This window comes from Vigna angularis, chromosome 4 (genome assembly GCF_016808095.1).
Source record: "Vigna angularis cultivar LongXiaoDou No.4 chromosome 4, ASM1680809v1, whole genome shotgun sequence".
In the NCBI taxonomy this organism is placed as follows: Eukaryota; Viridiplantae; Streptophyta; class Magnoliopsida; order Fabales; family Fabaceae; genus Vigna; species Vigna angularis.
Genome location: NC_068973.1, coordinates 10336172 through 10350266, shown reverse-complemented (window position 1 = coordinate 10350266; position 14095 = coordinate 10336172). Strand labels below are relative to the sequence as shown.

Sequence of the window (14095 nt, the reverse complement as noted above, 5' to 3'; positions counted from 1 at the left end):
TAAAATATAATATAAATTACATTTTAATTAAATTAACCTAATAAAATATAAATTAAAAATAATTAAATTTAACTTAATAAAATATAAATTAATTTTTTATTTTACTTTTTGTGAGTAAGGAATTCTTACAAGTGTGGGTAATATGATATTCACACCTGACACGTCTACAAATGAGAATTCAAATATCCCGTACCCGCTATTCGCTACTCGAGGATGTCAACACCCAATTTCGTCCGGATAAATAAATTTATTTTAAAAAATTAAAAAATAATAAGATAAATATTTTCAATCAATGGTAGGTAAAAAAAATAAAAACAAATGAAATAAATTTCTTTAAATTTTCAAACTTCAATTTTAAAACAAAAAGGAACAAAAATATATAATAAAATAATAATAATAATAATGAAATAATGATAACAAAAATAATAAAAAAATTAAATAAAAAAATAAAGAGAAAAGGATAATCCAAATTGTTTTTAATTATCACATCCCTCTCGTGAGTACAACAAGCCAATGGTTTTATACATCTCTCCACTTTTTGCCTTTTACATCCTAAAAAAGACATGCAATGAGAAAATGTTTTGAAATATCTAGTTTTAGGGAAATGTATTGTTTTGATAATTAGAGGTAATATTCATGATAATAATTTATCTTGATATTATGTTATGATTTAATTTTTATGATGTGTTTTTTTCAAAACTTTTCAATTAGAGAAAGATATGATTTTAATAATTCAAAGCATTATATTTGATAATAATTAAAATCAATATCCCGAATATTATGCTATGATTTGATTTCTATGATGCGCTTTATGAAGACTTTTCAATTAGAGAAATATATGATTCTAATAATTTAAAGCAATATATTTGATAATAATTAAAATCAATATCATGATTACGCTATGATTTGATTTTTGTAATGTGTTGTCATCAAGACCAATTCCTCTTTTATATTGTTCATTTGTAATTAAGGTTAGGATTACCATTGTATTACAATGTATATATATAAATACACAACCTATCATATGAAAGGAGACACAAAGACAGAGGGGAGATGAAAGAGAGGAGGAAATTTCTACACTATTTTTTTTCATACCACAACATACTCACACAGAAAATATTCATCCTACTATCTTTTCGATTAGATTTTCCCTCTTTGTGGATTTGAAAGGTGAGTTATTTATTTTGCTCGTGATATTATTTATGCATTAAATGTTTTGAACAATTATAGACGATAATTTGTTTGTTTATTAAAAAAATCTTGTCATATGTCTTGTTAGTAATTAATGTATCATTCAAGTATATCATTCAAGGAGGGTTGAATGATGTATAACACTTTGACAGTAGACGACATAAGACACTAAAGTCTTATGAAAAGTTGTTTTAGATGTATATTTTAGCATGCTATTCATTAAAAGCTTCAGTGTTATTACAATTCTCAAGAAAAGATATTTCAATTTGAGAGCTTGAGAGCATATCCTACTATTTTGCACATATTCCTAACACAGTTCCTTCATGACATGTCTTTCTTTTCATCTCTCCATGAGTAAAAATCCTTAAATATATTATCTCTAAAGCTTTCATGTAGGCTTTTCTTATTGATCAAACACTTTATGTAAATAATGTGTTTAGACCATATAGACTTTAGAGAAAAGTGGTTATGTATGTTCTTAATTTGAGAAGACTTTGTATTAGCAGTAGGACGATTTGAGTACCTTTTCGTATAAAGCCTTAGGTTTTCATTTCATTTGAGCAAGTGCTTAGACATTTCAGGTCAGGTAGGCACTTCCCCTATTGAAAAAAATTTCGTTTGATGCTTATTGTTAAACTTCAAAACTTAGGTTGTTAGACAATTTCGTCTCTTTAGATGATCTTGTCTTAACAAGTATTATTACACCAAGTCAAAAGCATAATTCTGTTTTATAAAATTGAATAAGATAGTAAATCTAACATACTAACTCTAAACTTTAGCACTACTCCTATCTTGCGCTAGATCAATTGAAGCATCTTCATCTGCTCACATCATTAATGTGATTATTGTAAATAAGAAGAAAAACACACAAACAAACAGAAAAGAAACAGTAAGATAATGTACCGAAAATAATCATATAAAAAATTTCATTAGAAGTAAGCACATAACATAGGTAAAACAATCAATCCCTTTGACCAGCAAGTCCACTTGCATGCATTTCCCAAACTAGAAAATCTTTAAGTGACGTACGAGGAGGAGTGCATAACTTAGTCGCTCTAAACAGAGAACCCTTACGAATAACAAAGTCAACATAGTTTATATGCATCCCTAACCTCCTTAGAAATGAGACCAAAATCAGGAGAAGTAGAATATGCAATCACTCATTATAGACTTGGACATTGAAATATATATGAATTGATATAAAACTCTAGGGTGTATTACACTTGTAGTGATATCTATACTTTGTAGAGTCATAAACAAAGGGGTTATCACCCAACCACCTACAAGGTTCTCCCTCTTAGCGTGTAAAGTGCTCATAGACGAGGACCTCCTACTACTCCTCACGACATACCTTACATACAATACTAAACACCACCATAAAATCCCTACATCAATACATACAATACTAAACACCACCATAAAATCTCTCATCGAGACTAATGAAATTATGCCAAACACATATATCATATTCAACCAATAACAAACTCATTATCATCACAATCTCATATTTAAATAAATACCATACAAGTTCACAATCATGTTATTAACCAAGCATGGTTTCATCATTCACATAATCACATACATTAAGCACATCATAAGAGGTATAGGAAAACTTAGTTAAAAATATGATATTTTCGCTTAATCACCAGATTTACTCGCCCAACTAGTAGTACTTGACAATACACTTGTTCAACCACCAGATCTTCTTGCGCAATGAATTCGATCTCGCTCAACGACCAGATTTGCTCGCTCAACCACCAAATATGCTCATTCATCTAAAAGTGCTTGACACCACACTCGTGCAGTGACCAAATCTGCTCGTTCAACGAGAAAACCATTAGAGCTTACAAACTTAAAATTCTCCCAAAAGTCGTTTAGCAACTATCAAGTTTGTGAGCTCTATGACTTTGACTTCGCTTAATGAGAATAAGCTCATCTAGCGAGTCTGCATAATTCTACATAATAGAATTCTACCATTCCAGCCTTGCAAAACCAGTTTAACACTAATCACAAATGCTCAAAACAACCAAACATTAGATTATACCAAATTCAATGTCTCAAATATACGATATATCTCCAATTTAACATACAATCATGAAAAAGAATTCAACCTACCTAACCCAACTCAATAGTCATATTTCATTAGTCATCTCAGTTACACAAACCAATTATCGTACAAACATACAATCAACAATTAAAAGTTTTCTATCAGTTAAAAATAAAGGTAATGAGATTCCCTTACATTTTAGAAGCTCAAACAGTTGCATAAAACCTAAATCGCTTTCACAGATCACAAAATTCTATGTGTACCTATAAACCAAAAAATCATGATTAGAGTACGTCGTTAGGACAACTAATCATCAAAGAGTCTTATAAAATACTCAGATAACACATGCAAAACATAGTTGACTCGCATGCAAGGAAAACAAAATAGACCAAAGAAAAGAGCATGAACAAACTTACTTTTTTTTAGAAACTAATCGAATAGACTTGAAGATCTCGTCTCAAAGATTGTTCAGGCGGTCTCTAATCTTCAAACAAATGAACAGGGAGTAAGAACTCTCAAAGAGAAGTAAAAAAAACTCAAGAAAAGTGGTTTTTAGAGATTGTGTGTTTTAAAATAATAAAACTCATTCATAACAAATCTATTTATAAATCATTACCATTTCTAAAATTTCATTTTCTAGTTCTTTACAAATACCAAATTGATTAAAAATGAGAAAAATAAACTAATTATAAAAAAAACTCAAACATATTATTTTAAAGTTTTAATTTGAAAATTTGAAAATAATATTATAATTTTCATATATGTGTTAACTCATGATTCATTAATATTAAATATTTCTCAGGTAAAAGAATTACGCAGTGTTCGCTTGGAGCGATTATACTGTTTATGCATATTAGCGAGCGATGAATTTTAATTGTTACGCGTTCGGTTGAAGTGATATACGCGGACGGATTTGCGGCGAAATGCGAGATGCCTTAACTGTTCACTCACCCGCAGATGTGGTGAGATTTGGAGGGATGAAATGCAAATTCTCTGAAATGTCCCTATAACTCAAAATAATTCCCAGATAAATTTTGATAATTAATATAAAGGTTGTAATTGCATTGCATGTTTAAAACAAGAACACAGCTACGCTTTGCACTCACTAGTATTACTGTGAGGAGTTACGACTTTTGTATGAGTGTATAGTTGTTTAGGCAAATATTTCTTGTTTATTTTTTGCATGGTTAGTGGTAGATGAAGAAGATAAGGTTGATGGAAGATGAAGAAGAAAGTGGTTGATGAAGTGAAGGACTGTTTGAAGCTGGAGAAGATTAAGCAGAGCCAAGCGTATTCGGTTCCAAGAGGACCCCTATTCGGTTCCAGCGCCATGAAGAAAAACAACGCCAAGTTGTATTCGGTTCCGTTTGAGGAGTATCCGATTCCACACATATTCACCAATCCGAGCGTTCGATGCCACGACGTAGCTCAGAATCGCGTTTCCGCTGACGACAAACTCGCTGACGATCGGCCTCTCGTTCTCCAATTACACTACTTATATCGCTTTGCAGCGCTAAAGAAACGCACGTTCCATTAAACAGTTCCATAAAATAGATTGAAGAAAATTAGAGAATTAGAAGCAAGTTCACTTACGACGGCGTTTCGGAGCGAGACGCGAGAGGTTTGGAAGAAGCGAGAAGTGGTGATTGGAGCGAATGAAGAGGAAGAAGTGGGAGAGGAGTGAAGTTGCAGAGTGGACATGGCGTTTCGAAACCTTTGAACACGATGATTTTTTCAAATAGCGTGGCTATCTTTATATTTCCTTTTTTTTCATTTCTGTGTTTTATAATTTGCTTTGTTAATTACAAAATGATACTATTTATTTCTATTTTTAAAGAATTATTTCTATTTTTTACAATTCCTCTCATGATTAAAAATAATTATTTTAATTTATTAAATTATAATTTTTTTACATTTTAAAAATTAATTTTAATAATTATTTTTAATTTTTTACTCTTTATAAACATTTTTACAATTAAATATAACATTAACAATTATCATTTTATCTTATTTTAATAACTAGTTGCATTTTAGTAATCTTTAATTTTTATCAATTAAACAAATTTTTAAAATTTATCACATCAATCAAATCCTACACTAATTCTCGCAAACTTTACTTCCAAATCCATTCTCAATTACCCAGAAATCCACTCAAAAAACAACAAAAAAATTATCCTCAAATCCACTCAAATCCATTCAAATCATCTCTCCCAAATCATCTCCCCCAAATCACTACAAAAGAACAAAACATTAAAGAGTTATATAAAGTGTATTATTGTATGTGATATATATTTGGTATTTAATCGGAACTTTGAATTCAAATTTTTTAAAAGCATATATTAAATCCAAATCTCTATTTATGTTTTAACCAAGTTACCTTTTATAAAAAAAATAAAAAAAAAAAATTGATGCAAAATCTCAACACACGGAATATTCATTCACTAATGCTGGTGTCTTTTGATGATGATATTTGTATTTAAGGATGTGTTTGAGTATTGGAATATAGAAGAAAAGAGCAGAAAAGATAAAAAGAAAAATGTTTTGTTGTTTTGAAAGTGAAGTTGGAAACATAGGTTAAGATGGATAAGTTGAAAAAAATGCAATGATGAAATGGTGAAGTGAAAGGTGACCAAAATGAAGGATGAAAGAAAGCATTTGGCATGAAAGTATTGTTTTGGTGTGGCGTACCCACATTAGCTGGATCATATTATATACATTTTCTTCAACTACAATGCAAATGGGTCCATTCTTCCTCGTTCGTACAAAATTCTTATGCATTATTTCCTTCACCACATGCATTCAAAATAATACATTAATTCTTTTTAACTTCTAATGCATGCAATTTTTCACCCATTCAAACTTCATTATATACAAGTGCATAGGTTGGGAAAAAAATCCGTTATTGCGGATATTCGTGATAAAATTTGCAATAAATACAAATATTTCCTACTTGTTGATTGCAGATAACTGATATTTTAATACATATTTATAAACAGATCGGGCGAGTATTATATATTCGACCCACGGTTAAGAAAATAAAAATGATAATTAAATTAAATTAAATTTAAAATAAAATTAATTTATGTTTTTTAGATTAAATTTAATTAAAATTAAATTTTAGTTATTTATATTAAATTTTATAATTTTTTATAATTTTATTTAAATTTTATTTTAAAAATATATAAAATATTGTTTTTTAATATTTACATATATCCATAAATTTTAATTTGCAGATTTTTTCGAAATAGATTTTCGCACTAATAAAGAACGAATTTATAGGTAAAATTTTTATTTTTGGATAGATTATGTATAGACAGTATTCATATTCTACCCATTTTAAAAAAATATATATTATAATATACAAAATAAATATATTATACCAAGTATTTTGGTGTTATAGTTTTGACAATATAAAAGATTTATATATATATATATATATATATATATATATATATATATATATATATATATATATATATATATATATATACTAATTTTTTAAGCTTCTTATCACATCTTATACTTAGAATGATGAGTCAAGATTAATTGCATTTACTACATATTTCGCTTTGAATAAATTTGGATGAAGTAGTAAATTAAGCTGTACACCTAGTGTAATAAAATAAAATCCTATCCTATATTAAAAAATTAGAATATTAATAATGTTTTGGTTGGGCTATTAAGTCAAAATATTCCTAACGTAACCCATCCACCGTTCAACAACTTCATCAATCTGAAAGAGCATTTCTTTCCCCACCTTTTTTCTAAATTATTTTTCCACTTTTTAGACATATATAATTTTGTAAATGAAAATGGTCAAAGGTCAACATTATTGGTGGGCATCGAGGTGTTGTCGTTTTATTGCTGCCAGCCGAAGACCTTCGGCGTGGAAACATAGAACCTTTAATTTTATCCATTTTTCAAGGTTGTTGGCATAGTCAGCATATTCTTTAATGCTGAAAATTACAAAAAAAAAAAAATAGACATTTATTTTTTTAGACATTAATTAACTGAATTACATAAATATTTTTAAATCACTTTTATGTTTCGTCAATTATATTTAAACACCCTATATATCTTCTCTTCTTTTTTAAAATCTTTACTTTTTAATGTAGTTTTAAACAAGTTGCTTATTATACTTCTTTCTGTTTTACATCTATATGTCCATTTAATGTCCACGTATTTTTTAATTATAATAAAAATGGAAAAAAGAGTATAATTAGAAATAAAAAATGAATAAAATATAGAAAGAAAGATAAAAAAGAAGTAAAGTGTAACCTCTAAAGAAAGAGGGTAAAAACATGATAATAATGTAACAGAGAAAAACGTAGTTTAACTGTAGAAGAATGAGTGAAATTATTGGTTGAGTAGAAGTTAATGTAAGATGTTGAATGAGTACAAAAGGCAGCATGATAAGCATGAGGTAAGTCAGGAGTCAAAAGTTGATACAAACACTAAATTATTTATAATGATGAAGGTGAAGACCGTTTTAGAGGAATAATACTAATACTTTATTATTTCTTCGTATCAAAAAGAAAATTAACAATATTAAATATCACACGGCCAAAACTCCCAAACATCCTAGATCTTTTGTCGCCATCCAAACGTTTAATTATTCATTTTTTCGCAAATTAAAACAAAAGAAATTATCCAAATGTCAAAAGAAGCACGTAATTGTGGGGTTGGTGCTGAATTTCACACCGAATACCTCCATGTAATACTTTTAAAATAATCCATAAACAAATTAATTATTTTTCTCAGAAGATGTAATAAAATAGTTCATTTTAAATTTTAAAATATTCCCGTTCTTTTTATTTATCATAATTTTGGTAAAACATATAATGGTAACATATTTTTATCGTCAGTCAAAGCTCATTAAAGCTAAACAATTTATAAACAGAAATTATCAAACAAAAATAAGTTCCCCCCGGTATTATAACTTTCACGAATAAAAAGTGAATTGAAAAAAGATATACTTTTTAACTTTTTCCAGTATATATTTAATGACACCCGACAAAATTTAATTAATTCCTTATATTTATATTTATAGACACAGTATATATTAAAACAAGAATTCAGAACACGTGTCAGACATCACGGGCAGAGAAATATTAGTTTCTGACATATATTCTCCAGAATACAATATTTTCAGAGATTAAAATCATAAAGAATTATATATTATAATGAATGTTTTTTCTTTTTGATAATTTTTGAGAAGTGAAAAGATGTATATTGAACACTTTCACGTGTAGAAGGGCATTGCTTGGAGCATTAGCACCGAACAGTATTGAGCTTTGGGATATTCGTTTTGGAAAATTTGAAGATACAAATTGAGATATAACTGGATGAGTATTTTTAATTCTCAATTTATTATTACTTAATTTCCAAAAGCCACCAATTTCATTTCCTTTTTCTCTACTGATCTTTTCTCTCTCTATCTTCTGCTTCTTCCCTCCGCCGGGAAACCCACCGGCGATACTACACAAGTAAACCTAGACTCCCACTCTTCTAGAACCTTCTTCTATAAAACCGCAGCATGGGGAACTGCAACGTGTGTGCGAAAGCTGATGTGGTTGAAGATAATAGCAAGAAGTCGAGCGACGGCAACCGCGCCCGGAAAAAGGATGCGAACCAGAAAAAGCCGAACCCGTTTTCGGACGAACCGGGGCGGTCGGCGACGCCGATCCGCGTTCTGAAGGATGTGATCCCAATGAGCCACAGGACGCGCATAAGCGATAAGTACATATTGGGCCGGGAATTGGGCCGGGGCGAGTTCGGCATCACCTACCTCTGCACGGACCGGGAAACCAAGGAGGCGTTGGCCTGCAAATCGATCTCGAAGAGGAAGCTGCGGACTGCCGTGGACATCGAGGACGTGCGGCGCGAGGTGGCTATCATGTCCACTCTTCCGGAGCATCCCAACGTCGTGAAGCTCAAGGCTACCTACGAGGACAACGAGAACGTGCACCTCGTGATGGAGCTCTGCGAGGGAGGAGAACTTTTCGACAGAATTGTCGCCCGCGGACACTACAGCGAGCGTGCGGCCGCCGCCGTGGCGCGCACCATCGCTGAAGTTGTGAGGATGTGCCATAGCAATGGCGTCATGCACAGAGACCTCAAGCCAGAGAACTTCCTCTTCGCGAATAAGAAGGAGAATTCCGCTCTCAAAGCCATCGATTTTGGCCTCTCCGTGTTCTTCAAACCAGGTAAGATAATTAAGAACTTACAACTAGAACTGTTGAAATTTTGTTATTTTTTTGAAATTTTTTTGGGGTTTTTTTTAGGGGAGAAGTTTGCGGAGATTGTTGGGAGTCCTTACTACATGGCGCCGGAGGTTCTGAAGCGGAATTACGGGCCGGAGGTGGATGTGTGGAGTGCTGGGGTGATTCTTTACATTTTGTTGTGTGGGGTTCCCCCGTTTTGGGCAGGTAGGGATTTGTGTTTTTGTTCTATTTGGGTGGATTTAGCTGTTTCTGGATTTGATTTGAGGTTCTTGTGTGGCTTTTGGGTGTGGCAGAGACTGAGCAAGGTGTGGCGTTGGCGATCTTGAGGGGTGTCATTGACTTCAAGAGGGAACCTTGGCCGCAGATATCGGAGAGTGCCAAGAGCCTTGTGCGCCGAATGTTGGAGCCTGATCCTAAAAAGCGTTTGACAGCTGAACAGGTTCTTGGTAAGTCATTCACTCTCTGTACTGTGGTTTAGTGTACTACTGTCTACTAACTGAGTGGCAAGATGTTGGATTGGATTTTTGAATAATGGAGGTTTTTAATTTTTTTATATATTTTTTGTACTGATATATGTTAACCTTCGCCATTGTGGTTTCATTGGAATTGGATTTAGTGGAGAGGTATGACGAGTGTGTTTCAGATCTCTGCGTGTTTAGTAGGAATTGGTTTTGGTACAAAAGTATTATAAGCGTGTTTCAGATTTCAGTATGTTTTGTAGGCTTTCAATAAATGACATGTCAGGTATCACTATAACTTTTGTACATAGGTATCGGTGTCCGTGAGGGATGCGGCGTAAACATTAGTTTCCTTCTCCGCTTGATTATTGCACCGTCTAATATGACTGCACTTTGCGTGGACGAAATTTGTCCGCAGAAAGCCTGTAAAATGAAGAGCGGATATAAGAAAAAAGTAAAAACCCTTATGCTATCTGTTAAACATGGCTCTGTTCTAGAATAGGTAGGTATAAGGCTTGGGGAAAATTTTCCGTTATAGTAGGATTAGTGGGTGGAGCTTAGGATTAATTGTTATTTGTTATACAATTAGGGGTTGCTTGGATGAGTTGGTGGAAACTGGGAAGGTGGGGAATTTGGAACGAAAACCGCTTCACATTTTGTTGGTATGGCTGTAATATGTGGAAATTAAAATATTCATTGTTCAAAGTCATAGCTCTAACACTTTGGTTGAAAGACTTGTTCACTCAGTCATATATTTCCGCTGACTAAACTGGGCACACTGTTCACTTATGGTTAGGATGCTCCTATTTTTTCTTCTGTTGGGCTTGTTAGCAAGCTATAACTTTACAAGAAATGGGTTTCAAGTCTCAACCACGGTCCATAGCCCAAGCTGGATTCATTTTCCATCTGTTTCTGGGTTTAAAATGTATTCTGTCTTGCTAATATAGATAGCGAGGAGAGAATCAATTCTCACTTCTTTGAAGTTGAATAGTGGTATGTTTTATTATTTTATTGTTTTTTTATTTCATTTTTATACTAACAGTGATGTTTGTGGTCTATTTTTTCGTCTTAGAAGGTTTTGTTTTGATAACTAAATAGGTTTATCTTGTGGGGGCTTCAAAATCATACTGTTGCAACAGTTTGAAACAGCTGTGTCTAGCATTTAATTTTTAAAAATCATTCCCACCCCTATCCTTTACCCATTTCCCCCTTCTCAAAAAGGAAAAATAAATTGTTAAATATTTGAACCCTTACGACATAGATTGGCAGACAGGACTGTACATGAGGTCTATCTTATGAACAAAATCTTGTGAATATTTACCATCTTTAATTATGTTTACAGAACATCCCTGGCTGCAAAACGCAAAGAAAGCTCCAAATGTTCCATTGGGAGATATTGTGAGGTCAAGGCTTAAGCAGTTTTCTGTGATGAATAGATTCAAAAAGAGAGCTCTGCGGGTTAGCATCTGTCCTGGTTTATGCTTGATTGTTTACTCAAGTCTCTGTGATTGAAATAGTAATTTGAAAAGTTGGTGATTTATGGTACTTTGAACGAATGCTACAGGTAATTGCAGAGCATTTATCTGTTGAAGAAGTAGAAATAATCAAAGATATGTTTACATTGATGGATACTGACAAAGATGGCAGAGTAACATATGAGGAGCTGAAGGCTGGATTGAGGAAAGTTGGTTCACAATTGGCTGAGCCAGAGATAAAGATGCTGATGGAAGTGGTAAACTTCTATAATTGTATATCGTTTATAATGTAGTTACTTCAAATAATATCAGTTATTTTGTCATTACCGCTATTATGACTTGAGTAAGTCCGATGGAGCTCATGGAAGCATTTTTTTGGGACTTCTGCTTCATTTCTTAAAAGTCAATGCTCTTTGAACAACCAGAGCTGAGTTCTACAGGAATTAAACTTTTTATCTCTCTCCTATATACCCCCTTACGTATGAATGTGGCATGTGTATGACAAATGTGACTTGTCTTGCTATTTGGATGTTGCAATGAGTAAGCATAATTTAATATGCCAGTATGTTACACTTAACCCAATAGTTTGGTGTATATTATGTCTAAATCTACTTGTAGGAACCTTTAGTTTATGGTAATATTTCGTAATTATGGATATCTCCTTGTTTATGTCTCTCTTGCGGAGATTGTTTTAGACATTGCTGTAGGAAAGTGGCACTAGTTTATTAAAAACACAACATACTTTTGTATAAAGCTAGGGAAACACACTCTTTATTTCATTAAAAATGAGATTCATGTATCTGAAGTCAAATTTAGTTGTTTTTCATCCCTTAATCTTGGACTTGTCAAGTGTATTTGTATAACAAATATGTGATTCAAGAATGGTTTCATTTGTTTTGAATTACATAGGCCGATGTTGATGGGAATGGAGTACTTGACTATGGAGAGTTTGTAGCTGTTACAATTCACTTGCAAAAAATGGAGAACGATGAGCATTTCCACAAAGCATTCAAGTTTTTTGACAAAGATGGGAGTGGTTATATTGAGTCTGGCGAGTTACAAGAAGCATTAGCAGATGAGTCAGGAGAAACTGATGCTGATGTATTACATGATATCATGCGTGAAGTAGACACTGACAAGGTTTGACTTTCATGCTCATTATATTTACTACGTGTGAAATTTCAATGGAAATTACAAGTATTTGCTGCCTCTCACGTTATATTCTTTTATCATCTCATATACACGTCATGCTTGCTTCTCTATAAGTCTTTCCCTCGTTTGCCAATTTTCTGTTTTCACTCCACAGGATGGTCGCATTAGTTACGAGGAGTTCGTGGCAATGATGAAGACTGGAACTGACTGGAGAAAAGCGTCCAGGCAATATTCAAGAGAGAGATTCAAGAGTTTGAGCCTAAATTTGATGAAGGATGGCTCGCTTCAGCTTCATGATGGAATTACTGGTCAAGCTGTGGTGGTTTAAGTGTAAAGTAATTTCTTAAAGTAAAACCTCATGCCACGCTCTCTCAGTTACTCATTTTTCTTGCGTCACTCGTTGTGGTTGGAAGTCTTGGGAAGCTCTCCTGAAAGCAAGTTTTGGGAAGGTTTGAGTTTTAGTGTTTTAAGATATAATGATCTGGAGTTGGAATTGGGTAGCTTAGGTTCCTTAGTTGGATTGGATGTCAGATTCCTGCAGCTTGCGTTGGATGATTGCAATTGCATACTAAAGATGGTTCATAGCCTGTCACCAAAAGGTGGAGAGCACATGCTACAGCTACATACCCCGAAAAAAATTACATATTCTTTGTATATGTGTTATATGTGTTTGATAATTTCATTGGTAAATGTGATTTTTCTAACTTGTGTGCAGAAAACCAGTTATAGGACTTGTCTCATGGGCGATATGAACTTCTGAGCATATAGAAAGTCTAGGTATCTTCTAGTTGAAGCAGTTTAATTTGTCTGGAAGTGTATTTATCTCAAAGCCTTCATTTCACCTTTTCTCCCCCTTTGGTTAAACATTCTCTCTTGTCCCCCTGTTTGTGGTTAATTTTCATTAGCTACAACATAATCTGGAACAGCTTTAAACTGCAAACCCTTTCGTTTGCTAAATTGCAAATTAAACTAGTGTAGCAACTTCCTCCAATTTTAAATAAAACAAAAAAATAAAAGGACATTTTCATAAATAATCCATGTAGTGTAGCTACACAACTTCCACAGTAAATTTTGGAAGTGGAGAACACAACACACTTATTTCTCTCAAAGTATATTTTTGAAAAAAAAATGAGATGAAACATAAACAAAAAGAGTACAATAGCAATAAAGATCACTAATTGGTATTCTTACTTTTTTGTTTACCTCCAACCTTGTATGTAATTTTCCTAAAAGTAATTTGATGAGAACATGCTTTCGTTGTTCACAAAAAACAATGGAAGCATGTCTATGCTTCTACACAAAACGAAAACGTTTTCTTTTTTTTTGTCTTAATATCCCTGATGGTTCTTATTTTCGTCAAGTGTGTTCGATTTGATCTCAGTATTTTTTTTTCTGTTTAATGTTGTCCTAAAGAATGTAATTTGTGTTCAATTTAGTCATTTTTGCAGACGGCGTTTAAATCGTTAACGGTCAATTGTTCAGCTGTGTATATCAATGCTGACTTGCCTTGACTGAAACATGACGCAGCCAATGAGAGACTGACACGTG

General features: G+C 32.6%; 1 protein-coding gene across 2 annotated transcripts; it reads left to right on the top strand.

Annotated features, from left to right (window-relative positions):
• The first annotated feature begins 8479 nt into the window (after window positions 1-8479).
• Window positions 8480-13395, top strand: LOC108331705 (calcium-dependent protein kinase 10). 2 transcript variants are annotated; one of them, XR_008248387.1, is made up of 8 exons: window positions 8480-9444; window positions 9523-9666; window positions 9756-9908; window positions 11263-11378; window positions 11485-11652; window positions 12305-12535; window positions 12702-13146; window positions 13263-13395. XR_008248387.1 is itself a non-coding variant. In XM_017566581.2 (7 exons), the coding sequence occupies exons 1-7, from the start codon at window positions 8775-8777 to the stop codon at window positions 12873-12875; spliced, it is 1656 nt and encodes a 551-aa protein (XP_017422070.1). In that variant the 5' UTR covers window positions 8480-8774; the 3' UTR covers window positions 12876-13395. The 2 variants fall into 2 exon arrangements, 1 of the variants encoding a protein (XP_017422070.1); XM_017566581.2 differs by having other exon boundaries at window positions 12702-13395.
• The last annotated feature ends 700 nt before the right edge of the window (window positions 13396-14095 follow it).

Coding starts and splice junctions, on each gene's coding strand:
- LOC108331705 (XM_017566581.2), top strand. CDS start 8,775: ATGGGGAACTGCAACGTGTGTGCGAAAGCTGATGTGGTTGAAGATAAT. Junction 9,445..9,522: donor CTCCGTGTTCTTCAAACCAG/GTAAGATAATTA, acceptor GGTTTTTTTTAG/GGGAGAAGTTTGCGGAGATT. Junction 11,653..12,304: donor TAAAGATGCTGATGGAAGTG/GTAAACTTCTAT, acceptor TGAATTACATAG/GCCGATGTTGATGGGAATGG.